Source organism: Ruditapes philippinarum, unplaced genomic scaffold, assembly GCF_026571515.1.
Source record: "Ruditapes philippinarum isolate M1 unplaced genomic scaffold, ASM2657151v2 ctg2197_1_1_1_1, whole genome shotgun sequence".
NCBI lineage: Eukaryota > Metazoa > Mollusca > Bivalvia > Venerida > Veneridae > Ruditapes > Ruditapes philippinarum.
This window is the reverse complement of record NW_026860196.1, coordinates 1-27,964: the sequence shown is the minus strand read 5'-3', so window position 1 is coordinate 27,964 and position 27,964 is coordinate 1. Positions and strand designations below refer to the sequence as shown.

Genomic DNA, 27,964 nt, shown 5'->3' with positions numbered 1-27,964 from the left:
GTAGAACTTCGTCAGGTGTAATTTTAACTTCATATCATCAGAATGTCAAGTCTCAAATAATTCTTGTATAAAAATATAAAAAGTGGGCCACAATATGGATGAAATATATAATCATTTATGCAGTCTATGTTTTTACATGTATATTTTTGTATTTAATGGATGAAAACAAATAAAGGAATTCTAAGTAATTAACTCCTTTTTCACCCCTTAACTCTTTTCCAGAATATATGTTAAGGAAAGAATTCATTCTTTTCGATACCTGGATTACCTTTACTGAGTACAGCGACTATTTTCTTTTCTTGTATTGCTTTCACAGGGGTGATTTTCATTATATCAAACTTAGAACAGTTATTTAAGAGATTATGAATGTATTTTCTAATAGTAGCGTATGAATTTACAACTTCATTCATACCGCCGAAATGACGCCATTCTAAACACGTAGTTTTGTATATTTCGCCGAAATGCCGCCATTTTGTGACAAGCGGCACACTTGGTACCCCATGCTAGGTGTGACACTTCTAAAGATATTCCTTATTTTCGGGGTATGCTTCATTTAGATTAGCTGATTATCTTAAATGTCAAACTATTCTTAAAAGAATGACTTCTTATGAAGCAATAATCAAATTTTATATGTAAAACAGTTCTAACAGCTGTTACCATCATGTAGCCTAAATAGATTATAATTAGTGTCCAGCTTTATTTGTCATCCCATGAAAACGCTGTATTTCTTAAAAATTATGTGTGTTAATTTTCATAGAAGAAAAAAAGTCGATACTATATTGAAATCCGTTCATAGTCGCCTTCTATTTTTCATAGTGCTTCATAGTACCGCGTAGTGACGTAATCAATGGCCAAACAAGAAAAGCATTGATGCAAAGCATCAAAGGCGACGCCAAAAAAATTTGATCGAGTTTTGCAACTAAATACTTAACAAAAGATGTGTACTTTATAGCAGTACCATTACATGTGACCTGGAGGCTAGGCCCAGTTTAAGTTGAAACTTAAACCAAAATGACCAAGATGCAAAGACAATTTATAGTCAATTAACCAATCTTATAAGACTCGTGCCATAAGAGAGAATTTCTTCAGATTTATTTTACCAGATACAAGGATACCTGAGTCATCAGCATATAATAAAAGCTTATTGCTTAGGGTTGCAGACATGTCATTGACATATATTAGACATAAAAGAGGACCTTAAATGAACCTCAGGGGGACACCATAGGTACTCGGAGCAGTAGTAGAATGAGTACCAGCCACATCTACCAGAGATAAGACTTGAACCATGTAAGAATGTCATTATCTATGGCAGATGCTTGAAGTTTCATGAAGAAGAAGAACTTCTTCATGCGGAGTATAGTGTGATCAACTGTATCAAATGCATTTTGCAGATCTTTAAGTATCATGCAATACTGCCTTTGTCCATTTCAAATTCAATACAATCAGCTAAATGAATCAAACATGTGTCACTTGAAAAAAACACTTCTTAGCCTTGACTGAAACTGCCTGACCATGACTCAAACCCTTGACTGTCAGAAGACCAACTGAGCTGTCCTACCGGCTTCACATTTTCTCTTTAATAATGAAACAGTTCTAAACCACAACATATTTCCCCACTATATTGATTTGTGTCCTTGAATTTCTGCTGTTTACAGAGCATAGTGAATTAAACTCAGGGTTTAATGCAGTCACAGGATGAGAAAAACTTTCAGCTTGACCAGAACTCGAACCTGTGACCCACAGGATAATGTACCGCGGCTGCAGCGATTGGGCTATCTGGCCACTTACACATTTTTCCCCTAAATAGTGAACAGTTCTAAATCTATACTTTTAGATTTTTAAATTAACAGGTAGATTAATTCTTAATTAAACAAGTAAGAAAAAAAAACTTACATACTCATAGTATATAATCAATAACAATATATATATTGTATAATTATTTTTACTAAAAAGGGCTTAGACAGTTATTGGTTGTGCCATTATTTATAACAGGTCAATTGAAAAGTGAACATAACTGTACTAATACATGTACAATATCTATTTTTTGTACAGATAAAAAACTAACATTTTTTCTATGATAAAATTTTTTATGAAGGCACCGGGTGAAAACATGAAAATGCAACAAACGAACCACTTTGTGGTAGATTGTATTTTCATGTTTTAATCTTGCGCCCGGTTACTTTTTGTAATTTGTTGGTTTTCATGTGGCACAAATCACCTACTTTAAAATTTAGTGCAAGTAACAATCTACTCTATGAAAAGTCTGTTGTCGGGTTGACTCTGGAGACCTGGAGGTTGAGAATTACAAATACATAGGACAGAAGCTGTCCTTATCAAACTATGCACATGTAGAAAAAGATAGAATAACTATTCAGAATATGATTTTTGAGACTTTATTAATTATATTGCTTGGTCCAAGTTTAAGCACATTTTCAATCAATACATGTATTCAATGTAGACCACAACGATATTCGAAAGCCGGTTTTAGTATTGCCAATATAGCTAAGGGACAAGCTGTTAACCTGAGCCTGCAATTTCGTGAAATAATATCACAATGCACATGCTTTTTACATAAAGTTATTAAATACAAATATAACAACATATTTGTTTACTTGATTTTAACGAATCAAAATAAAACTAATTAACACAGCATGACATTAACTGCTAATAATAACAGCTCCTTCCATAGGCCAAAATAAAAAGCATTCCATAAGAGACGACGCCGCTCACCGGCGTCGCCAATAAAGCTTGACACTAAATATGTTAGTGTTCATCCTTAGCTGTTCTACAGAAATTAGAAACACTCTCCTGTCGCTATCGCTCCCGTCGAAGTTTCTAATTTCTGTAGAACAGCACGGATGAACATTAACATATACATAAAGAATTATATGGCAATGCATGACCTTCATACCTATTACGGGGTGAATAAAATCTTGGAAACCCGTTGCTCCTCCCCCCCCCAAACGGAACGTCCTCGGCTATTATCTATAATAACCTCGGAAACAAAATGGAGTGAAAGTAGTTCTAATACGTGGTTTTAGATGTAAACATAAAGAGAGTGTAATCTTCGATAATGTCAAACGAATGCACATATAATTGACATCCAGTCTGTTTCGGTACAATTATTATTGAAAATATGTCTGACAACCATTTGCTATTCAAATATGCCAACTGACGTACAATTTTAAACGAATCAGAATAATTGTCAGCAGGTTGGCATTTGTATTTCGGTTTCTACAACTATAATAATAAATATACAAATAATGTATTGTTTGCCATTTACTTGATATATTGGAAATAAACTTGTCAAGAACTCCCAACATTAAATTACTATTGTTTACATGTCTAGTTTCTTAGTGTAGGTTAGACCGAAATACCGTATCCGGTCTGTGCATTCTTACTATTGTGTTCGAGGTCCTTATCCGAAGACTGACGGAAAGGGCCGAAAAGTTGCGATAAAATAATCTGCACTTTACAAAATCACCTTTTTGAACTCTAATTAAAAATTTGGCATGTATCAATTATTCAGAGGCATATATATATATGAAATAATTGTATGTAATACATGTATAAAGTTGTGAAAAAATAACATATTTATATGCATGTATATTGATATTTAATACATTTTTAATGAGTGAATCAAGTTTGAAGCCCCGCGTGACCTAGTGAATAAACAGTTTCGTGCAAAGATTCAAACAAGCAATTTTAGCTTCTAAAAAATAAAAGCGATTTAAACTGCACAAAAGGTGTGACGTAGGAATGACTGTAGAGATTTAAACGTTTTTTTTTTCTCATTAACATCGTTGACATACATTTTGGTTGTTTAAACTATAGGAGACAGTTTATGTGCGAAATAGACTAAAAGGTACGGAAACGTTTAAGGGCCTCCATTAAGTTACCATGAGTAGTAAGACGACTGATTTCTGTTTGATTTCATGTTTTAACGCAAATCTATTCAAATTTTTACAAAGACTAGACCATCTTTTGTCATGCTTAGTCATTTTTTAAAAAAAAGTTTTTTGTTTAGACGAATTTTTGTCAGAAAAATAAATGTTTTACAAAGACGAAACGATACATTTTCGCCAAGATAAAAGATCAAATGTTGAAATAAATGATGTGTTTGTATAATCTTTGTGGATAAAATAAATTGATTTGTTTTAAAACGTCTAATTATATCGAACTAATATCAGTCGACTTATACATCATGATCTGACTCATCGGAGGCCCTTTAACGTTTCCGTAAAAAGGTAATGATCTGGGACTAAATTATTCGCGATCACTTGATACTTTATAAATGTTTGCGTTAATGAAATTTAATCTGCCTGGTGCTGTGGTTTAACCTACTTTTGAACTATGTGTATTAAATATCAATGTGGCCATACCACGTGACTTTTCGGGTACGGAACACGCCGATTTTTCACCCGATTCAGGTATGTTTTTTATTCACAACTTATTTATTACTCAACCGATTTTGATCAGATAAGGCGCAGAGTACCCGTAATTATATCAGCTATCCACGGTATATCAAAATTCTGAAAACCCCTGAATGGTTTTTGAGAACATTCGAGTACAGTTTTCTTTTCATAGCCTGGGCCGAGGGGAACGGTACACACTCATTTGTCATAACAAGCAATTTCTAGCAAGTTATATGTGTTTTGACACTATTTCATAGAAAAATACATGTTAAATCTGAAATGTTTACTATGTCCAATGTATCGAGTGAATGCAGTGATGTTTTAGCATATTCTCATAAAGTTATGTTGAAATGGTATGGAACACACTGTTATTTCAAAAGATACGGTACACACACAATTTCTGTCTGTAATAATTCTAAAATAAAAAATATTAAAATTTAATTTAAATTATAATGTGAGTGATTTTTTTCATAGTTATACATTTTATTAATTCAAACGAGAACCCAGGGACCTGTTTTGCAATGTATCGTAATGCTTACTTTTAATGTTTATATGTATTTGTGCACTATATTTCAAGAGATCACGCTTAACATTTACAACCTCCATGTAATTGTCCTATTTAAAATCACCTAGGGTATGTTAAACACTTCGATCTACACAGAATTAGGTAGTTGCGCTCTATAGAAAGAAAATGTTGTTATATAATGCTGTGTTTATTGTTGTTTTTTTCTTTCTTTTAGTTTAAGTGAAGTAAGGTATGTCTTTTTGCTTCATCCTGAAAAAAATAAAACAAGGTCATGACCTAAATCGCTGAAAAGCATCATTACTCGATAACAATATATATATATTTTTAATTGTTAATAATCAGCAAGTCCTTAGGTACAATTTTGCAATATCATGGTCATATTTAATTAAATCAAATCACAGAAGGCGCTGAATTTGTTTGGGTCTCAGAATGTCAGAAAGGTGAAGGCCGTGAGATTGTAAACCAATTTGTTTTTGTATAGTGCCACCAATGTTGTTTCTAGTGTCATAACTGTATTAATTGGCTATAAGGCTTATTGCAACACTGATTTGTAATTCATTGTTTATTTGGCTTAAACAATTTAAAAAAAACAAAACAAAAAAAAAACAACATGAGTTGCCTTAACTTGGATTTGAACTCAGGACATCTCTCTTCCTAAACGAGCGTGTAACCCCTCGACCACGGGGAATTTATAAGATAACAGCCGGAAGAAAACCATATCATTCTAAATTAGGGTTTGTAACCCTTATTAATTTCGTTTGACACTGATGTAAATAATCATGGAGCTTAATATTACATGTATATCTGTAAAGAATTACACAATATTTGAAATCTTTGACCAGTCGGGAACTACTTTTTCTTCTCCCGAGAAGGCTTGAAAATTAATGCGCCTGTCATTTGACAATCTTAACACAGTGACCCCCTTTATTTTTTCAGCGTTAGAGTACATATAAAGGTAAGTAACCGCTTCCAGGGGTTCGGACTACTTTCTTATTTTGCAAATAAGCATATCAGAGCCTGAAATTTCGCTACCATTATTTGTTTGGTCTGACGACCCAAACAAAAAAAATGTAGTCGCCATTGCTTAAATTTTTAATGTTTAAAGGCATGAAGCTTTAAAAATAACTTTTAATTCATGTAACAAGGTCATTTTTGGTTTGGTTTCACGGCTCATAAAACTGACATTTTCATGTGGCGACTTTCGAGTTTTACAAGTGCCCCTTTGGGTATAAATAAAGGAACGAACGGGCACCTGAGTAAAACGACCGACATTGTGTACGGTAGTAAGAAAACTTTCTCACATAAAAAATCGAAACATCGAAGTAATTTGTGGTCTCGAACCTACTTCATGTAGTATATAAAACAGAACGCAGCCTCATATATCCATAGCATTTGATTGACAAAATAGCATTGGATTGACAAAATATCATTTTATTTTTAACACAAACACGCAAGCACACATATCCATGAACTCAAGTGTTAAATGCATCTTGAAATGAAAGTCCAAGATAGGCATAATTTTACCCAATTTCCTAACATGTATATCCTTACATGTATATGTAACAAGGCTACCTTGTATAAACTACGTTACGTTATATAACAGGCCTTGTTCCCATATGGGTTCTTCAAATTATCAAATTATTAATTTTGATTGCACGTAAACTGCGAAATATATTTGTCCATATGTAGATAATTTGATAATTTAGATACATACAGTTAGTTTGGGACCCTGGCAGATGATTCATACCAAATATCATGTGGCCGAAAAAAACTTTAAACTTTCCGTGATTTAAAAAAATCCACTGACATCAAACCAGCGTTTTCTCCAAATTCGATTATTTAAACAACATTTTGCAAGGAACATATATTTCTAACTTACTCCTATAGCTTCTTGTTTGTTTATATATTCATACTACGTTTAGACAGTCATTTATATATTCGAACAAACAAATTAAATGAAATAATAATCGCACATAACAGATGTCCATTAATTTCACAATTCGTTTTATAATCCATTATAGCATAAAATCGGCTATTTTTCCCTCTTTTGCCCATGTTATAACGGGACCAAAACCATGTGTTAACATAGTCACGCGCTCTTGTTATAGCCCGGTTTCACCTATGCGCAATACATACAGGGCCCAGTAAACAAACAAACAAAAATGACGATTTGGCCTGTTTGCCAGAGTCATGCGCTCTTGTTATATTGAAATTTATTGATTCGAGGGCCTCAGTCGCATATTCAAGTAACTATGCCGGAAAAACGGCGTATAGACATCGGTGCAAATCTTGGTTGTCGCCCTTTCTAAGAAACGGACAGTTGTCAATGTAAACAAATACAGTAGAATACCTGTCATTTAGTTTAACACTCCGATTAACTTACAAAACTAGATAACACAAAATTAGTATGAGAAATGTTTTTTATTTATGTTTATGTTGATAAATGCTCTTTATATTTCTTTGAGAGAATAATGCTTAGTGCCTGATTTTTTTGTAAACTTGTTTGCTTGAAAAAAAAACCGATTCTGATGTCACTGATCTTTTTCTACCGTCAATCTGAAATCATTCTAAGAATTTCTGAGGGTCATGTTTTGTCTTGGGTAGAGGGTAGAGTAATGTAACGTTTTGTTTTTTTCTTGAGATAATAAATCTCCAAAGGCCAAGCTTTGTTAAATCAATTAAAATTCAAAATTTCGTTCGGTTCCGAGAATTTTCCAAATTGTTGGCCCCGGAAAAATGAAACGCATACGTAAAACATAGAATTGGATAAATACCGTCCAAGCACAAGAATTTAATGTAATTGTTTTTTGTTTAAACTATACATCACGAATCTGTTTGAAAATTTTATGCTATAATAGCGTCAACGCACGTTTATTTCGTGTTATAAAGTCTGCAGAGTCCCTCGGAACTGTTGGAGCCCTCGCCCTACCGGGCTCGGGCACCAACCGTTCCTCGGGACTCTGCAGACGTTATAACACGGAAAAACGTGCGTTAACCCTATAAAAGAATATACCTAATTGTTTCAAATAAAAATCAAAACAAAACAAAATTTTGAATGTCTTCCGTATCCCTCCCTAAAATTTTAACATTTTATAGCCAAATATTAATTGCTCAACATATAAAATCGAATTTTGCGCAACGTGCTCTCAAAATGTTCTTTTATTTTTTGAATAATCCTGTTTACATCAAACTGTAGGCATAATGATACTTTGCAAAACAGGTCCCAGGATTCTCGTTTAAATTAATAAAATGTATAACTATGAAAAAAAAACCACTCACATTATAATTTGAATTAATTGTTTTTCATTTTTTATTTTAGAATTGTTTCAAAGACAGAAATTGTGTGTGTACCGTATCTTTTGAAATAACAGTGTGTTCCGTATCATTTCAACATCACTTTATGAAAATATGCTAAAACATCACTGCATTCACTCGATACATTGGACATATTAAACATATCAGATTTAACATGTATTTTTCTATGAAATAGTGTCAAAAAACATATGACTTGCTAGAAATCGCCTGTTATGACAAATGAGTGTGTACCGTTCCCCTCGGCCCAGGCTATGAAAAGAAAACTGTACTCGAATGTTCTCAAAAACCATTCAGGGGTTTTCAGAATTTTGATATACCGTGGATAACTGATATAATTACGGGTACTCTGCGCCTTATCTGATCAAAATCGGTTGAGTAATAAATAAGTTATGAATAAAAAACATACCTGAATCGGGTGAAAAATCGGCGTGTTCCGTACCCGAAAAGTCACGTGGTATGGCCACACTAGCAACTAAAACACCCGATGATTTACAATGGGACATATTTTCCTTTAAGTTTCAAATATTGATGGCATATTGAAGAAATATATCATTTTGAAAATCTTATGAAATATTGATTGATAAAAAATATTGATAAATGATTGGGTATATATGAACACCAACCTGATCGAAAAATAATATACTCTTAAACGATCTCATCGGACAAAAATAATATACTCTTATACGATCTCATCGGACAAAAATAATTTCAAACACTAAATTTGTTTGTATCTTCACTAATATTGATTACCCTGTTACCTATCTTTATTCAAAGTACATATACAATGAGGTTATTTTTGAAATTGGTTATTAAAGAGACTCCACTGAGGTATTTTTAGACATGGCGTGGCTGTAAAATATTTTCCGGAGATTTGTGCACCAACTGATTCATGTCTTGTTTAATAACTTACGTGCAAATATTTAGCCCATTTCCTAATTTTGTTGTCCCAGAATAATCAATTTTATTTAAACAATTGCCCAAAAATGAAAAGCGTTTATCTCTGAATTTCGGCTAATAATGGAATATTCAATTGATTTTCAATTTAATTTTCAGTTATTTTCTTCTGTTATTATTTTGCAGAATTTCCCATTTTAAGTGATTTACTTGATTTTGTAAGATTTTCAAATTTTTTTATGCATGTAAAGCTCAGTCGTATATTTATAGAAGTTACTCAACGGAATCCCCGTCCTTTAGTAATCCGACAAGAATGTCAATGGCTATTATCTGCACATCTAAATGTTTAAACGCTTAAACGTGGTCAAAAGTAAACTGAATACACTACACAAGTTAAACAAGTGTATTTATATACATTTTACGTGCCTCTTGCACTAACTGGTTATTTCAAACAACCGTAAAGACATACAATAATTTGTATTTTCGGAATACAATGATTTGTAAAAATCCACTTTTGAATCATCCTTACCTGCTACAGTAAAAACATGTTCACCCGCTAAGATCAGGGAAAGCCTAAAGGGTTGCTGCAAGGTTTAATCCCCGGGCAAGGCGTACTTTCCATTGATAATTGAGCCTACTGGTCATTTATCTCACAGAAATCACGTGTTATTCGAATTCATTAACTTGCGGAGTTATTGGTAATTACTGGTCAGTTATCAAGGCAAATCGGTTTGGTGGATCGAATGCCGAGATATGACCGAAAAAGTGTTAATAACAACAACAACAACGTTATTTATTATAATTTTGGTTTGGCTCGTTATACAGGTTGCTACGTTAATTTTTGTAGATATGTACTTTTATAGATTTGCACGTATCACGATAATCAAACATTAACTTCCGTATTTATTTAGTTACATACTACAAAAGTTAAGTACTACGCATTAATATACCAACAATGTACTAAATATGTCCACACGTAATTCAAAAACGGGGATCCTTATTACCATGATGTGTTATGGAACTACCCCATAATAAAACATACGTAAGAAATCTAAATAAAGATACATATACATGAAAATAAAGTAAATAAATAGTGACGAGATCATTGTTATAACTAGAGTAGAAGCAAATGCATCTAAGTCTCGTCTAAAAGATAAAGATTTGTTATATAAGACAAAAAAAATCATGGGATGGACTAAGTGTAATCTTTCTTTGTCAATTTTCTTTAATGCCGTCGCATTGGTGGCGGGCGCTTTTGCATTAGGTTTGCCGCTGTGGGTTATTATAGAAAAAGATGAAGGAATGCTTGTAGCAAACGGTACTAGAAAAATAAACGCTGGACTATTCTTAAAAAGTGAAGTAGTCGAGTTGAAAGTCAACAACTTGACGCATGCGCAATGGGATGATGAGTCATGGAGAGGCCTTACTGGGAGAACATTTGGTAAATCTTATTTATTTTCATAGATAATTTTACTTAATTTATCTATTTATTTAATAGATTCATTTTACCGCATGAGCATATTGCAAAACAAGACTGTTTCATCAAAAAGCCTCCTATTACAAGTTCAAACTGCTATGAAACTATAAAAAATACTTCAATACTAATCAAACTTGGCAAACACGTTGACATAACCTTTATAACAGCATGCTCAATCTTAAATTTCCTGTTACCATGACAACAAGGGACGTCTCAAAATTGCTTTCAAAGTGCTGCAACTTCTCAATGGATTGAGATAGAGTCAAAGGCTTTTCAGCGTAGGTTGCATGTTACCTTAAGATTGACCTGAGGCCATTTTTAGCCCCTCACAAGTCCAACAATTTTCTTGGCGATGAGGAGGGGGGGGGGGGGCTGTCACCCCTTCAAATCCCCCAAACAGAAAGGGGCACCTTCCCTTTCTAGCACCCAAAATTGATGTACCTTTTTGATAAGGGGCGGCGCCGAAAAGGTGATCACTTTTTCGAAACGAAAAACAGTGTTTGGGGCCTTCATAGGGCCTTTTTCACTATGTGTGGCCTCAAAGGGGGGGGGGGGGTGAAAAGCCGTCAAAACACGCCTATATGAGGTAAAAGGTTAATCTGTTTTGATAGTCCTTTTCGTTTAGGATGCAATACATCATAATTTTGATAAATATTTAGGATGCAATACATCATAATTTTGATAAATATTTCTGCTACTTTCACATTAACACATTATGAATATATTATATCCGGGCTCCGGTCAACTTTTTTTACCCAATCGATATTTTACGGGCTCCGTTCGACTCTTAAAATCAAGATCATTCTTTTTTTAATTTTGTTAAAAAAATGTTTGAAATATAGGTAACGTAACATGACATGAAAAGTAGATATCTTATACAAAATGCGCACTGCCTAACGGAGAAACTCTCTTTTGTTGAAATAGAATAAATTGCCAAAACGAAAACAAAGTCCTTTACTGTTCATTACATGTATGACGACACATACATTTTTGTACAGGAGCATTTTATAACAGTTTAATTTTTTAAAAAAATCTTATATTTCCTTTCCTTACAGATGAAGATGATATGACAGCAGTTAAGGCAACTTTGATTACCGGGTTGATCTTTGTAATATTGAGTTTATTCACATCCATTATCGTCTGCTGTTGTTACAAGGAGAAAGAGTATCGGAGATTTATGAAAATATCATTTGGGACAATCGTGGCAACAATTATTGCAGGTAACTAAATGAATGCTGACGTTACGTACAGGTGGAGGCTGTTAAAAGATACCCCTTATATATCCAAGTGTTGTATTTCATGATTCCTTAGGGATCAATTTATTCTAAAACATTTACTGTTGATGATTTAAAATACATATGTCTGTCAATTGCAATTCCATTTATCTATTTTAATAACCATTTATATTATAGTAGCATTAATGCCAATAATGCCTTGTATCTATAACTGACGGGCAGCTTAAACCAGTTCTTTAGATCATAAGAAACGTTCAAATTTCTATTATTTCTAATAAACACACTCAATAAAACCGAGTTATTATCCTTGTTTGGTTTTTTATCTATTGAGTGGTCTCTTAATTGATATAGTTTTAATTACAAATTATGCACTAAACGAACATAGTGTTGTATAAAGAACTTCATATCACGGGTACACGAGATTTCAATCTCGTCTTGATTGTTTGGTTTATACAGACGATTGTGTAGGAAGCTAAAAGCTTATAGATACACTTTCGAATCCGTTCCTGGAACCAACCAGTACTGAACAATGAGATGAGTGTTGCTAAAGGATTGTATAAGACATAAGTTCTTTTGACCATTGGTACTTTCATATATTCATTTTTCTATTTCTAGTTCTACTGATTACGACTGGACCTATTGTGTATGTTACGAAGATCGTAAATGACTACGACAGAAAAATATTGTATGTGGGATTTTGGATGTGTGTGACGTCATCTGTATCAGCAGGAATATCGGCATGCTTTTCTATAGCGACGTACCTTCTCTACCGCCAGAAGAAGCGCGGTAACGGTCGTGGACCCAGTTCACATGGAATGCCAAACAACGCTTTTAACTGAAAAATCACAACCGTCCATCAAATGCAAACTAAAGTCAACAACTGTAGAACAAGATGCACAGCATGAGTTAAATATAAAATGGGGTCCGATTTAGAATTTTGAGATATCCGCAATTAATTTGTTAATACTTGAATTTTCAGCAATTTTCTTTGAAGAAGGTCCCTATAATGACGTCATGACTGATATACATGTAATATACCGTTATGTTTCACTATTACCACGGTATATGTTCCTCCTTGTTAAAGGAATAGGAATGGATGGATTGATGTCTGTCTAATATAAATATTCATCATTTAAAAAGAGGTACCATGACAGTTTTTCTGTTGACATCAACCCTATAAGTGAGAAATTCGTGTTTTAAGACACTATTTTTTACTTGAGAAATAAGTTCATGGGCGCCGCCATTTTGGCGTTCTGTCATTCTCGCGAGACAGACGAGACCGAGATTGTGATGTGTTACACCCACTTCCGGTATAGGTGTACACGCTGGTACAATTGAAATATATCTTGATGAAGAACTTATTAATCTTATTGCGTACATTATAAATTATTTATGAAAACATCATATGGAACTGAATTGCTTTAATTAATTAATTGAAGACGCCGCGACATTAATTATCATTTGTCCGATTTTCAAGCTTGCTGATGATCCCACCACATGATTTAAGCAATGACTGCTTAATTTTCAAAGATAAACCATCAATTTAATTTGGGTACTATGAGAAACTTCTTCAAATTGACGATATATCCTTTTATTTTGTACTTAATTGTCGCTAGACAAGCTGTCCGAATAGGGTACATCGCCGGTCATGTATCTTTTTTTCAGGTAAAATATCAACTAAATCCAATATGCAGAGATCTGCTGAGGACGCGATTTTCCGCCATTGACGCTAAAAATGAGAATGGCGCAGAAAAATCGGCAGCCAGACTAATATCGTATGAAAACAAAACTGTCCGTTAGGTTATTTAGGCACCCAGTCAAAACTGGTACCAACAGCAACGGGTTGCCCATTCCCCTGTAATTACGCATATTCTCGGGTTTATCCAGTTCCCTATAGCTTTTTTTCCACGTTATCTACTTACCCAATTTCTTTCCCACAAAGATACGCATTTCTTCTATAGTAAATTTAATCCAATAAAACAAAAAATCATAAATCTACTTAATATCTAAAATGATTATTGGTAACTGAAAAAAAATGTGTTGCTATTTTATGACATGCTGTAATTTACAGTATAATTGGAATACTAAGGTCATTCAGTTCACTGATGAAGCGTAAAAAAATTGATATCTATTTCGTCATTAGAATATTTGACAAGGGTGATTAACCAATCAGGGCACAATTGTGCATGATCAAAAGGTCTGTCGGCACAGAGGCATACAAGAAGCAATAAAAATCGTGAGTACACAGTGTGACAGGAACATTTGGTGCAAATTAGGAACAATTAAAATGGACAGTGCATAAGTATTAGGAACCAGCAATTGTGTGAATAAATTATGCAAATTAGATTTTTGAGCAGCCAATAAAAATGTTTTGCCTGCAGTTAATATTAGGCTACGATTACGATCATGCGCAGCATCATACTTTGACAGACATGTTAACAATTTACTTTTCAAAAGAGTTGCTTATATTTTTGAAATGTGTACATCAATTATCACACCTTTAAATTTGAAAGTCAGAATCAAACTGCAAAATTTTAATTACATGTACTATTAAGAACACGTTTTAGTAGGATTTTTATAATAATGATAATTATCGCCGCTCAATAATTAACAGCCAATTATTCGTTGGTGCGTTTGTTTATTTAATCGCATTATTTGATTGTGAAACTTTGTTAAATAATAACATGTGTTTTTATTAAATCTGTGAAATATTGTTTAATTACATTAAGATGAGACTTTAATGAACATAGCATTGTTTGGAGTAACGGGCATCACTGGCCTGAAGTGGTGCGACCGGTAGACGTTGATTTTTTTTCGTTTTTATTTATTTATTTATTTTTTTGGATATTGTTACGTATTTTTAACCATAAAAATCTCCTCTACACCTCCTGTAAAAATTAAATTGTCTGGTCAATACACTTTTATATAAATATTTCCCTACGATTCAATTAGATTTATCATAAATCTAAAGATGCGGGGAAATGACATCACGCGCACCTGTTTTTATACGGCCAATACACAAACATGGCCGCGCTTACTGATTTGTAGAAATCGGTGATTTAGCGATTTAAATTTTGTTATCATTCGTTTAATATTATTATTTGGCGGCAGAAAATTTGCAGATTTATTATTTATAGTATTCTTTTTCTGAAATCAAGTTTTTATTCTAACCTTGTCTTTCCCTGTGTCATTATCAGTTGATTTGATATCAAATTTTAGATTTTTATATGATAAAGTATCAAGTACATGGAGAGCCAAAACTGTTCTATATATTTTGCTAAACATATGAACTAACAGAGAAAGCTGATCTTACATTCAAAGATAGTGTTTCATTTTTGTTTTTTATTCTTGGTATTTTACCAATAAGATTCGATTGAAATTAAAGTTGTCACTGGATAGACATAGAAAAAAATACACTGAAAGTGTTATTAAAATTGGTAGGTTCGGTGTCATAGAGAAAAAAAAAAGAAAAAAGTAAAATAAAATTGAAGAAAAAGGGGAAATGGAAAATATACATGCGTAGTATATAACTCGCTAGTCATATCAACATTTTTAAACATATTTATAACACAATATCACGGAGAGCAAAGGTATTGAACAAAATAAATACAAATGTATTCTATTTCAGTAAACATGCGAATCATTTTCAATGTATAAACAGATAAATAGAGAAGTCTAATGTTTAACCATAACAAAAAGGATAGGTATAGAATACTTGAATATTCACGATGTAATGAAGTGTGAATATGGCAGATTAAAGGAGATAACAAAAATAGCTTAATATCAAACTCCTCACAGTGATTACTTCCCTTGGCAGAATAGAACTGATAAGGGGAGATCACTGCATAGGAGTTTGGCTTTACATAGCAGATGTGTTGTTGTATTTACTTCCCTTTAGATTAAGTTATTTAAGCGTTTTATTATGTAGTGAATTGAATATACTTTATAATGAATTTAATAGAAAGGTTTTCAGATTGTAGGAACTCCGCCTACTCTTCCGTGGACCTGAACTCAAGCAGAGCACGACCTGTGGCATGGAAGCTCCAATAAGGTCTTCCTGCGATGACATACTCCTCAGGCCGTGCCAGGTGCACTCCCGACGCTCGACCTCCCAGTGGCCGTCGGTGGTCAGGAGTACCCCCAACTTCACCATGGGCCCTATGCAAAGGTGGCAGAGGTCACATGTTCCCATGACCTTATATAATTTAATTAGCATTGGGGTATCTACAATAAGCATTTAATTATCGGTTAGTTCGGTATAAATTATTTGCGCGAGCAGTGTCGTACTTGTTAAACTAAATTCCTCATACAATAAAGAAGCAGTTATACCAAATGTTAAACATACAGTATGTTACATTACTATTTAGAGAAAAAAATACATGACAGAAATTAACTTAATTATCTCGTTAGCACGACTTAGTAACTCGTGGCCACGACATAGTATCTCGTGCGCACCACTTAATTATCTCGTGCGCACGACTCAGTAACTCATGGCCACGACATAGTATCTCGTTCCCACGACTGAATTATATCGTGGCCACGACTTAATTATCTCGTGCGAACGTCTTAGTAATACGTGGCTTCGACATACTATCTCGTGGGCACCACTTTATTATCTCGTGCGCACGACTTAGTAGCTCGTGGCCACGATATAGTATCTCTTGTAGTTACTGTGAGTAATATGTATTTTATTTCACCGATTGAACCCCAGAATTTCACTTGTAAAGCAATTTGACAGAGAGTATGCTCAATAACTGTGCAAAATATTGACAAATTAAGATAAATGAAATTTTTTCAATTATACATGTATTATCGTGAAGCAACAGTCATGTTTGAAATATTAGCTCAGTGGGTGTTGGATTACAGAGGTAGAACGTTCGATTCTACAAGTAAATAAACATCTTTTAAACATTTTCTCTCGTTTTGCATATCATTTTAGATCATCATAATGTTAAAATAACGTTTAATTGAGGATTCACCATAAACGCTGTATACAAAGCATTACTATCAAATCGGCCATTGCAATTATTCATTATTCGCTGTATAACCAAATTGATAGTAGAACTTATTTTGAACAAGGAAATCTTTTTCAAAGTACTTTAAACATGAAATATAATGAAATGGTGTAAATACACGACATAACGTATACAGCGAACGAACCAAGCGGTTTTTGAGCAAAGGAGTGTAGCGTTGTAAATCTTAATATACAAATAAAGATATTTAAATAAATACTGTTATCTTTTGTGTCTATACTTGCTACGGATATTGTCGAGGATCTGTTCATAATGAATATGTAATTGGCATGTTATAAAACCGGTAAATATGTCATTTACTCAAAGTTTTACTATTTTATGTTATTCTTACAAATGTGGGACCCGACTATTACTTTCCTCTTATAGAAAGTGGGTAATTCTGAAGGAAGTACATCTTGATTCTCTATTTTTATATACAGAATCCGTATTTGCAATAATAAAAAATTTCATATTTTAGTAATATCCGACCTTGTAATTAAAAAATCCGTATTTAAGTAAAATACGAACTTCCTGTACATTACGAGTGTAAGGATCATGGTATATAAGTCATTAATACACGTTTTGCATGATATACACTGTCTCGTATATCTCCGTTTTTTACATTTCACTTATTTTTACCCGTATATTATAAATAATTCACATGTGCGCTCGTCCAAATACACATGTACATGTATATTTCACTGTTACTATTTAGATCACAAAAAACAAAAGTTATGGTGTTGCGAAAAAGAGGTCGTTTAAAGAACACACTTTTTAAACATCGAAAATATGTAAAATATTTACTGCACATATGTGTCCACAATATATGTATTCATTGAAATATATGCATTCATTTCATATTGAAAAAAATGACTTAGACTTTATAGAAGATAAATTTCTAATTACCTCCCTTTATTAACATGAAATGTAAATCCTGTAATATCTTTACAAATAATGCTTTTTGGAACTTAAAATATTGATAAATCAATCTTCATTTGAGCATTATATTTATGTTATAAAACCATAAACAATTGAGTTACAGGATAACAGGATCTTTAAAAAGAGACTTATATAGACAATTTTATAACAGAATGGCGGGGGAAATGTTCAATTAAGGCGTATCCTGTGTATATTGAACAACTATTCTAAGCCTGAATTGGGATATGCACCCTTATTTAAATCTGACAAATATTCTAGTGTTCTGTAGTATTCTCTTTCTAGTACCGCCCATGAACAGGCTCAATGAAACTGAGCCTGCAACATTTTCAACTTTGTCGTTTTTGACGTTATTTATGGGTTCCATTATTCTCTTTTTATAACTATAATATTTTTGTTTATCACTCAAACAGGCAATAAAGATCGACATAAAATCGCAACATTCAAGCAGTTCGGAAATTATACATTTCCAATATTGTATGTTAACGGTAGAGGGTATGTATGTTGTTTTTAACTTATGACCATTTTGATTGGGAGCACATTTACAAGTTAAGAAACTGTCACTTACTCAGACAAAATCAAATGATCCTGATTTTATTTTCCTTAATGGAACTCAAACGAACTACTCTGAGGTCAAGGTCTAAAAACGTGCTAATATAGAAAGATTTGCAAAAAAAAATAAAGAAAATATACTCAAAAATAATTCGAAAATCATATTTTGTTCTTTTTTTTTAGCCCGATTTGAGTGAAAAGTGTTGCAAAGCTTTTCAATTCTATGTTATTTTCCACAATAAGAATTATTATTCCGGAAAGTCAAAGTTCATCTGAATAATGCATCTATGACCTATATCAAAAAGAATATTAATCTTGAAAAGTATTTCCAATACCACCATGCAAAAACCCTCAGTGGAGTCTGTAATGAAACAAAACAAATATGAATAAAGAAATGGAACAAAATAAGGATTAAGTTAATTTTACGATTCAGGTTACAATTTGGAACAACATTTAAAGGTGCATTTATATTTTGCAGTAATTATGAGGGTTTTTTTCTCTATTTTTTACGTCCTAAAAGTTCGTTAATCTATGCCATTCTAATTCCACTTTTAAATTAATATTGAACATTTAATCTATGAAAAATAGAAATGGAGAAATCTCGAAACATAATTTTTTATCCATCCTTAAATCTCTATGGGCACGGAATTTAAATAACGTCTGTTCACTTGTTACTTAAATGAGACTTTTTCAATGAAATGTAAATATAGCCTTGTGTAAAAGCTGTTTCAAATTTCTTAAGCATTACTTTCTTGCATGAACAATTCAGTAAAGTCATTTTAGAATTTGATAAAAAATTGTTTTATCACGAGACATCACCTGCTTTCATTGTAATTTAATTATAACACTCTTCTTTTCATCACATATCCGTGCCGCTTTTGCGACTCCGCAAAGACGTTATTGCACGACCGTGCATATATTTTAAAATGACGTCAATTTCGTTATTCTGAAAAGTTAGAGTAACACTATACGTCTGTACTAAAGTAACCTTTTTTACTGTTAAAACAGTGTATTTCTTATTTTAGATATTATATTATATTCGTCTTACTTAATTAATAATACTGTTGAACTAACAAAAAAATTATTGTCAAAGGTTCGCATATAACAATTTTATTTTATGCTTTTCAGTGGATTAATGATTTATCCGTGAAAATTATATTTGATAATTTCACAGTGAAAATTATCAAAATATAATTTCACTTTTTTCAATGACGAAACTACTTTTTTAAGATTTTCCCCATGTGGTACCTCAATTTTTTTTTTTACTGACAATTCTGACAATGTCAGGCTGTTGAAAGAAATAGCAAAGCTGAAATAGATAAATAACTTAAATGTCAAAAGTAATAAAGAGAGAAAACTTACTTCTATTCATTCAAATTCCAATCACCAAATTTCGTCTCTAAATTTTTTTGTTTCGTTTTTGCAGTCTGAAAAATACATTCCTTCCCCATGCAAAACTGCTCTTGATGACATTTGGGCATATTAAAGTATCCTACGAGCAATAACTGCCGTATGCTTTATGAAAAATTGAAAAGCATTGACAGCCATCACTCGTAGAATAAGTAAAACAAACCAGCGTTCTTTAGCAAGCTTCCAAGTTTTCCATTTTCCTATCTCCCTTTCTGAATGTTTTCACTTCTGTCAACACTTATTTTTTGTCTGTTACAATCCTCAAATAAGTTTTCTTTCTTTTAAAAAGGTGTATGACTAACAAATCCAAATTATATCCCTCTGAATCTTACACAATTATTTTCCTCCCATGAAATACACAACTTTAAAAAATGGCTGCCGCTTACATTTTACAAAGCCAGGTCTAATATAAATTCGCAGTAAGTAACAGAAATATGGATGGATGGTTGGACTTATTCTCCTACAAGAATTATTTGTTTTTATTATTAAAACAAGCGATCATTCCTATTTTTTTAATAAAATGAATAAATATCACCGTGATTTAACTTTGATTGGCGGACTTATTTTTCAGCTCAAGACTTCTTGTTTTTAATGAGAAATTCCGTCTAAATGGGGCTCTCAATGGGGAAAACAGATTTTAATATTAACGTTAAAATTATGGAAATTTCGTTTTAACTTGTTTTTAAGCATAAAATAAAAAGAAAATTTGTCTGTTTGTTGTGTAAGATGTAATTTTATTTCATCTCGTGAACTTTAAAAACAGTATTCTCACTCGTGGCTACGCCACTCGTGAGAATACTGTTTTTAAAGCCCACTCGATGAAATAAAATTTCATCTTACACACAAACAAACAAATATCCTCTATTTATTTAACCCGTTCTTGATCATACATTCACTCGATATCCACTATATCATTTTCAGATTTGGACGACAAACTTACGACGCCATGTCTATTTTGGCACCGCTGAGGCAATGCTGTCTTATTCGAAAATCAACTTTGTTGAAGTATATTAAATTATATTTAGGAGATGAGAAACTTAGTTTACTAATGAGAAAAGCATTAGAAAGTGACCCAGTGCACCTGTTTTAGTTGAAGGACATTTGAACGCCTTGGATAGACGTCTTGTAAAAATTCTGCATGCTGTAGCAATCTGCTTACAGTATCATGTTGTACGTGACGTAATTGTTGCAGATGACTTTTGACGGGGGCTTGAGATGTCTGATCTTACACAGTTTTGTATTTTTATACAAAGTCAGTTGTCAGTTTTTATGCTTCCCGAAGGGTGGGCATATAGCTGCCGCTTTGCTGGTCCGTCCGCTTCTCTGGCCGGGACATAACTCTGAAACAACAAGAGGTATCAACATGAAACTTTGTAGGTAGATAGATGTCATTGGGTAAATATGCAATGCAAAGAACCATAACTCTGCCTTGCCTAATTTTAAAGTCATTGCCCTTTGTTCATTTTTATATTTTGGACTTTGTGCTGGATATTTCTCTTAAACTTTAAGAGATATCAACATAAAACTTTATAAGTAGATATATCTAATTGGATAAAAGTGCAGTGTAAAGAACCATAACTCTGCCTTGTCTTATTTTAGAGTAATTGCCCTTTGTTCATTTCTTTTACTTTGAACTTTGTCCGGGACATTACTCTAAACTATAAGAGACATCAACATGAAACTTAGTAAGTATTTAGATCGCATTGGGTGAAATGTTCAAAGTGCAAACGAATCATAACACTGCCTTGCCTAATTTTGGAGTTATTGACCTTTGATCATTTTTACACTTTGAACTTTGGGACATAACTCTAAAACTATAAAATATTTCAACATGAAACAATATAGGTAGATAGATCTCATAGCGTAGGAGTGTAGAGCAAAATATTCATTAATCTGCAGAGCCTAAGTTTGGAATAATTAAACTTTAAACTTTGTTCGGGACATAACTTTAAAACTACAAAATGTATACTTTTCTGTGTCCAAAGCCTATTCGGGGAGCATCACCTGGTTCAACCGGCTCTTGCATATAAAGTTTCTTTACTTGATTCCTTACAGACCTGTGGTTATATCTTATATTAAGAAAAAAAGTTAAAATGTAACTGTTTAAATTCAAATTATTATTGTCTTGTAACGCACTACATTACGCCCACTGAATATATATGTCCCACCGGATATTTGTTTGATTGTTTAATTGGGTTTTGCGTCACACCGACACAGTATAGGTCAATGCGACGTTCCAGCTTTACTGGTGGAAGAAGACACCAGGTGGCCTTCCGTGTATTATTTCAGGCACGAACGGGCACCCGAGTAGAACCACCGACGTTCCGTTATTTAGCTGGATAGATTCCTCACATGAAAGAACCCAAAGTCCCTGTCGGGTTTCGAACCCACAGCGGTGAAGGGCAAGTGGTTTGAAGTCAACGACCTTAACCACTCGGCCACGGACGCCCCCAACCCCCACCGGATATGTAACTCCTACCACATATATAGCTCAAAGCAAAATAAATAAAAACTTAAAACTTTTTAAAAATACCAGACATTCTATCGCATATACTAGTAACTTTATGACACGGTAAATCACATGAAATGTTTAATATTGAGTTCGGCACTGTTTAACTTAAAAAATGTACTTATTGATACTTTGACCGAAAAAAAAATGTTTAAATAATGTTGACTAATTGAATTCAGCGGACGTAGAACTTTGTTTGTGGTAACACTATTGGACTACATATGCAAGGATCGTGAGTTCGATCCCCAGCTACTCCAACAATCGCAAATTTTCGGCCATTTCCGCCAATCTTCGGGTAAGGAGCTCGGCATAAATATTTTGTTTGTTTGTTTGTTTCATGTTACGCCTTTTCCCAACAGTATTTCAGTCATATAGGCGGGTAGTTTCCTAGTCATCGTTCCTGGAGAGTTACACCATCTTACTAGACTACCTTCCTCCGCGCTAAACTACCAAAGCATCTCCCGGGGATCGAACCCACGCCAGAGATGTAACTGGATTAGAAGTCATCGACTCTAACCCCTCGACCACGGAAGCGGTGTAGTATTAACTCGGAGATGATTATGAATAACTGTAGATGTGGTCTGATTGCCTCTCTTACTAGCTAGGAAGTCTGAGGTTTACGGATGAGACTTCTAAAACGCGGTGCTTTACTAATACGTTAAAAGTGACAGTTGTGTCCCTTGGAATGGAGTAAATTATGTATCCATAGACACCAAGGTATAAAATTGCTATCAGTTGTCTCGAGTAGATGTCTTTGTTAATTTTCCTGTAACTTCTATAGATAAACATATTAACCAACAATATTCAATCACTGAATACTGCAAATCAACTTGATTTTATGATCAAATGATATAAGTACTTGAAAAGTTTCTAATCATTGAGAATTTGATGATCACGACCCATTATCGCAAGAGAACATTTATGTCCGTTCAATTGTATTATTTAATTGTTTATCCGTATGACAATAAAGTGCAATTGAAATTTAAACTTGCACGAGCTGATAAGCTGTACGAAAGGATATTTTTCCTGTCATTGTTGTAGTTTGATAAGTATGATTACTCCTACGTGCCATACAAAATCGTATATAAATATGTGGCGATTTTCAGCTGCAATTTACGGCAACCATCGAGCAGAAGACAACATTCATAATCTTGAAGGTAATGTGAGTTTTTCTCTTTATTGTAAGTCTACAATAGATACATTTTTATAAACCAATGACTAACTTGTGTCTGTTTTAGGTTAATCTTTGTATGCAAGGCATCTACGGAATTTTGTTAAAATTCGTGCCGTTGTTACTCCAACATCTCGTGAAAACAGTTTTTCTTTAAGTCTATATCACATTAAATTGATAAAAAAATGAATGCAAATAAAATCAAAGTACTGAAGTACAGATTGACTGTTACATAACTTTATTGAAACAATACTATATTATGAAAGATGAATAAAGTATCTCAACGGAATGTAAGGGGATGCAGAAAAAGAAGCGTGCAGTGAATCCCTACTTGTTGATTGATCTTGGTTTCCATATCTTTACCAAGATAGTCGGTATAGTGAGGTTTTTTTTCTTATAAATTTTTCAGATCGGATCAGGTGATTACAATGTTATTATACAGTAAAGAGCAAAATTTCATTTTAAAGTATTTATTTAAACATTATTTTCTATTCCCTGTCTTTGTAACAACCAAGGTTGGTTCCAGTTTTGGCGGCATCTGATCTATTCTGTATCAGTGCACAAACAAACTTCCCTTTTTTAAAACTAAAATGTATAAAATATGAATATATCAACATGTCAAAACTAATCCGGCGCTCATCCGTAAGTTTGTGTTTTCCTTGATTTTTTAATTGACTACTTTATTGTAATTTCAGCCATCACTTTATAGAAAAAATCACATGTCAAGAAACAAAAATTGAAATAATTTTGCCTATTTAAATGCAAAAATGAATTTCGCCTATTCTCTTAGCAAAAATTCGCCAGTAACAATGGGCACTCATATCTTCTCGGCACTTTCCCTCAAACTTCGGATAAGGTTATTATTGATAATAGCCGATATGTTCCGATTGAACAACGTACAGTTAAAGTAAACTTTATCAGTCACCCTCATCAATACATGCATGTATTTAAATAAAATTATAAAAATACAAGATACAAAGTACATGAAAAATGCAATAGACATGGCGAAGTTGGCATGATAAAGGTCTTAATAAAGTGTGAAGGTCAGTTAAAACTCGTGAATACTGAATTAGAAGTACTGATACTTCATCGCCTATGAATATTTTTAACGCGATATGCGTATGATTAGTTCAGGATACAATTTGAACTATACTTGCAATTTACTATGCTTACAAGGGTGTAAAAATCAATGTTCTAGCAGTTGTCTTTGAAACAATTTACAAAGAAAACAATATATTAATTATGTACCATGTACTTTAAACTAGTATATGGCTATCATAGCTAGTTTTTATGGAATTAGTTTTTTCTTCTTTTCTATTCGAAATTTAAAACATTATAATTTTTGTCGCAAAAAGTAACGTGTTTCGCCTTTGTTTTCTAATCTCATAGTCAAAATATTGTTTTCATCTGATATAAATTTCCCTTGATTAGTTTTGTTTTAGGCCGAAGACTTGTAACATACAATTCAAGATGAGGAAATTCTCGTTTTGTTTCTTGTTCGTTGTGTTGCCATCAGTACTTTCTGCTTCACTGTCAACTAACAACAATCAGAGCCTACAAGCTTTCCTGAAGAATATGATTGTAGAAGTCAAAGATCGCACTGCCGTGGACGGAGGTAATGAAGCTAAAAATTCACTCGCGCATGACGAAACGGAAGTGCAAGACGATGAAACGGAAGTGGAAGGTGTTCCACCTGGCATGGGTGCCCTTGGATGTCAGGGTTTGTATTGATATTTTACAGCCCTTAAAATCATTGCTACGTATACATGTACCTTGTTGAAATTAATTGGTTAAAGTTTTCGTAGATCTAATTATTTTAAGTAAAATTCATTCTTCTTTTAATTGAATACCATGTAAATCATCCTTCTTCAACCGGTAAAATAGTTACATAAACATTTAAATATACAGACAAAACCCCCGAAAAATCGGCATGCAGCAGTGAATTGTACCACGGGCCTCTGAATTCCCGGTCTAGTATGCTAACCACTACACAACCGCGGCTAATGTGCTTGTTGGCCAAATATATCTAAATTATTATTAACTAAGTTATGACGTCATATAAGGATCTTCTGCCGGTAGAGACTGGGGGTAACTGTTCACGGCTGTAACGAGGCTCTGTCGAGTTTCCGCTAAACAGTTACTACTACCCGAGAACTTAATATTCCAGTCTGTGACGAAAGCAGGCGTTTGATTCTTTTTCTTGCATATTACAAAGTAATGATAATACGAAAAGAAATAACGAAAACTGATATTTTTAGCACTCTTTTTCTTATAGTAGCGTAAGTATTTACATCTTCATTCATAACTGCACAATGACGTCATATTATAAGAAGGCAATTTATTCATAAAAGGCGCGTGGAAATGACGTTATTGTCTTACATGGGATGTAAAACAGGTGTTTTAGCATCGGAATAAACAGTAGTTAATCATTTCTTGCATATCAGACAGGATTATCTACTGTTTACAACTCAATCTTACTCCCCAATTTAAAACAAGGATGACGTACTTAGGATGACATCATTTCACCGTTATGAATGAAGTTTTAAGTTCATGCGCTACTATAATAAGAAAGTGCTTAATTAGAATATCAGTTTTCATAATTTCTGTTCCGAAAATTATTGACATGTTATATACAAGAAAAAGAATCAAACACCGACTGCGCAGACGGGAATATCTAGCTCTCGATTAACTATTTCGCGGAAACTCGTTACCGCCGTAAGCAGTTACCCTCGAGCTAGATATTCCGGTCTGTACCGGCTGCCAGTGTAAGAATATGCAAGAATCTTTCTTTATACCAGAGGCGCGACTTTATGTATAATTTCCAGCTCATGACTTTCTTTTTCTTAACATTAATATGATCGGAAAAGGCGTTAAAGTAATATGCAAGGTAGTCCCAAAGTGCGTTTTTAAAAATCCAGTAAGTAATGAAATGTTTCTTACAATTTCCGTGTGTTTCCTCAGATTTGAATCTGCTACATGTCTTATTTTCAAATATCCTTCTCTACAGCCAGGTACACAGCATTTCATGTTTATTTGAGCAGTTCAAGATGCTACCATACAGGCGCCATCATCCAATTCAACCAAGTGCTACTGAACTCATATAACAGGTATAATGTTCACACGGGCGTCTACACTGTGCCATCTACAGGATATTACGTTTTCACGTGGACAGTTGCTGCGAAACACAAGTCATGGTTCTCGGCAGAATTGAGGGTCAACGGTGCCCTCAGAGGAACTGTAATGGCTGATTCGGATGTTGGTGGACGGTCCTCCGGTATTCATCCTGCAACTGGTTTTGTTATAACTCGGGTAACAAGTAACCAACATGTGTACATAAGGTTCGTCTCGGGGTATGGATGCACCTTATTAAGCAACTGTAGAACGCGCGCGACATTTTCAGGATGGCGAATGTATTGAGCTATGCAAAAATTGGAAATGGAAACCAGCGTCTATCAATCTACTTGAAAGACCCTGTAGAAATTAATAAAGTATACTGAATGAGTATAGGTTCAATACTGAATTTATTAAACAACATGAATAAAAATATTACATGCGTGCCTATGGCTAGCATAATATTATTTTTTTACTACGAGTTCAATAAATTTGAGTAATAAACCTACACGGATATTATATTTATCACATATCCGAAATTTGAACTATCAACAGTAAAAAAAAATCACCTTTTCATTGACGCGCCTAGTGTTACATAAATATTTAGCGCATTTTTACGCATTGTTTGTATAACGGAAATCAGTTTCAAATAGATATACACGGCCATGCAAAAGCAAATTAATAAATCGCAAAAGCGATACGGGCTTGTGATAAAATAATTTATTTACATAGTCGTTTCTACTATATTTCTGCTCTCCTTGAAAACAGTCGAATATTTTACAGTCCATTAAAGCGTAAATAAACGTAATGTGCATTATATCATACCAATATGAAGTGTGCCTTATATCGTAGCTAAAACATCTTCATCTTAACATTAAATGTTTCAAAATTTGTATTAAAAGTTTAAGCAAAGGTTTTGATATTGAAAATGTTCTAGAAAAAATAAAAAAATTCCAAACGAAAGAAAGTTAAACTTAGTCTTAAGGGTTTATGAACATGTTTATATCTAAATCACCGACAATGCACTTGAAAATATTAATCATATCATTGTTCTTTGTGAATAAACTATTATATTATAATTGATATTTTAATTTATTTCTCCCTATTCGCAAAGTAGCAGTGTAGTAATAGCAGTGGCAATTACTGTAGAAACATTAGCAGTAGCAGCAGTAGTAGAAATCGTCCAAAACATTTATATTGTAATAGTGGTCAGGTTCTAATGAGAATCAATGCTTTACACGGAGACCAAACGATCACAAGTTATAACTTGAGTAAATTCTCAGGGCTCAGTAGATTTATATATAAGTGTCACTTTATAAAGATGATGGACTAAACAACAACAACAAGTAAATTCAATTTCAATCAATGCTTTTAATATATGAAAAGCCCTAACAAATTGAA

The 27,964-nt window shown here is 33.4% G+C and overlaps 2 protein-coding genes and 1 long non-coding RNA gene across 4 annotated transcripts; all 3 read left to right on the top strand.

Annotated features, from left to right (window-relative positions):
• The first annotated feature begins 10,243 nt into the window (after positions 1–10,243).
• On the top strand, positions 10,244–12,766 carry LOC132759200 (uncharacterized). The gene is made up of 3 exons (XM_060750923.1): positions 10,244–10,591; positions 11,683–11,847; positions 12,478–12,766. Exons 1-3 carry the CDS (start codon positions 10,336–10,338, stop codon positions 12,699–12,701), a joined length of 645 nt encoding a protein of 214 aa, XP_060606906.1. The 5' UTR covers positions 10,244–10,335; the 3' UTR covers positions 12,702–12,766.
• Positions 12,767–18,219: 5,453 nt separating this feature from the next.
• Positions 18,220–21,944, top strand: LOC132759199 (uncharacterized). The gene is made up of 2 exons (XR_009629679.1): positions 18,220–18,305; positions 20,694–21,944. It is a non-coding gene; the product is annotated as an uncharacterized LOC132759199 (long non-coding RNA).
• Positions 21,945–23,281: 1,337 nt separating this feature from the next.
• Positions 23,282–27,642, top strand: LOC132759194 (uncharacterized). 2 transcript variants are annotated; one of them, XM_060750917.1, is made up of 3 exons: positions 23,282–23,438; positions 24,884–25,172; positions 26,460–27,642. In XM_060750917.1, the coding sequence occupies exons 2-3, from the start codon at positions 24,923–24,925 to the stop codon at positions 26,867–26,869; spliced, it is 660 nt and encodes a 219-aa protein (XP_060606900.1). In that variant the 5' UTR covers positions 23,282–23,438; positions 24,884–24,922; the 3' UTR covers positions 26,870–27,642. The 2 variants fall into 2 exon arrangements, with proteins under 2 accessions (XP_060606900.1, XP_060606901.1); XM_060750918.1 differs by having other exon boundaries at positions 23,284–23,438; positions 24,895–25,172.
• Positions 27,643–27,964: the final 322 nt, after the last annotated feature.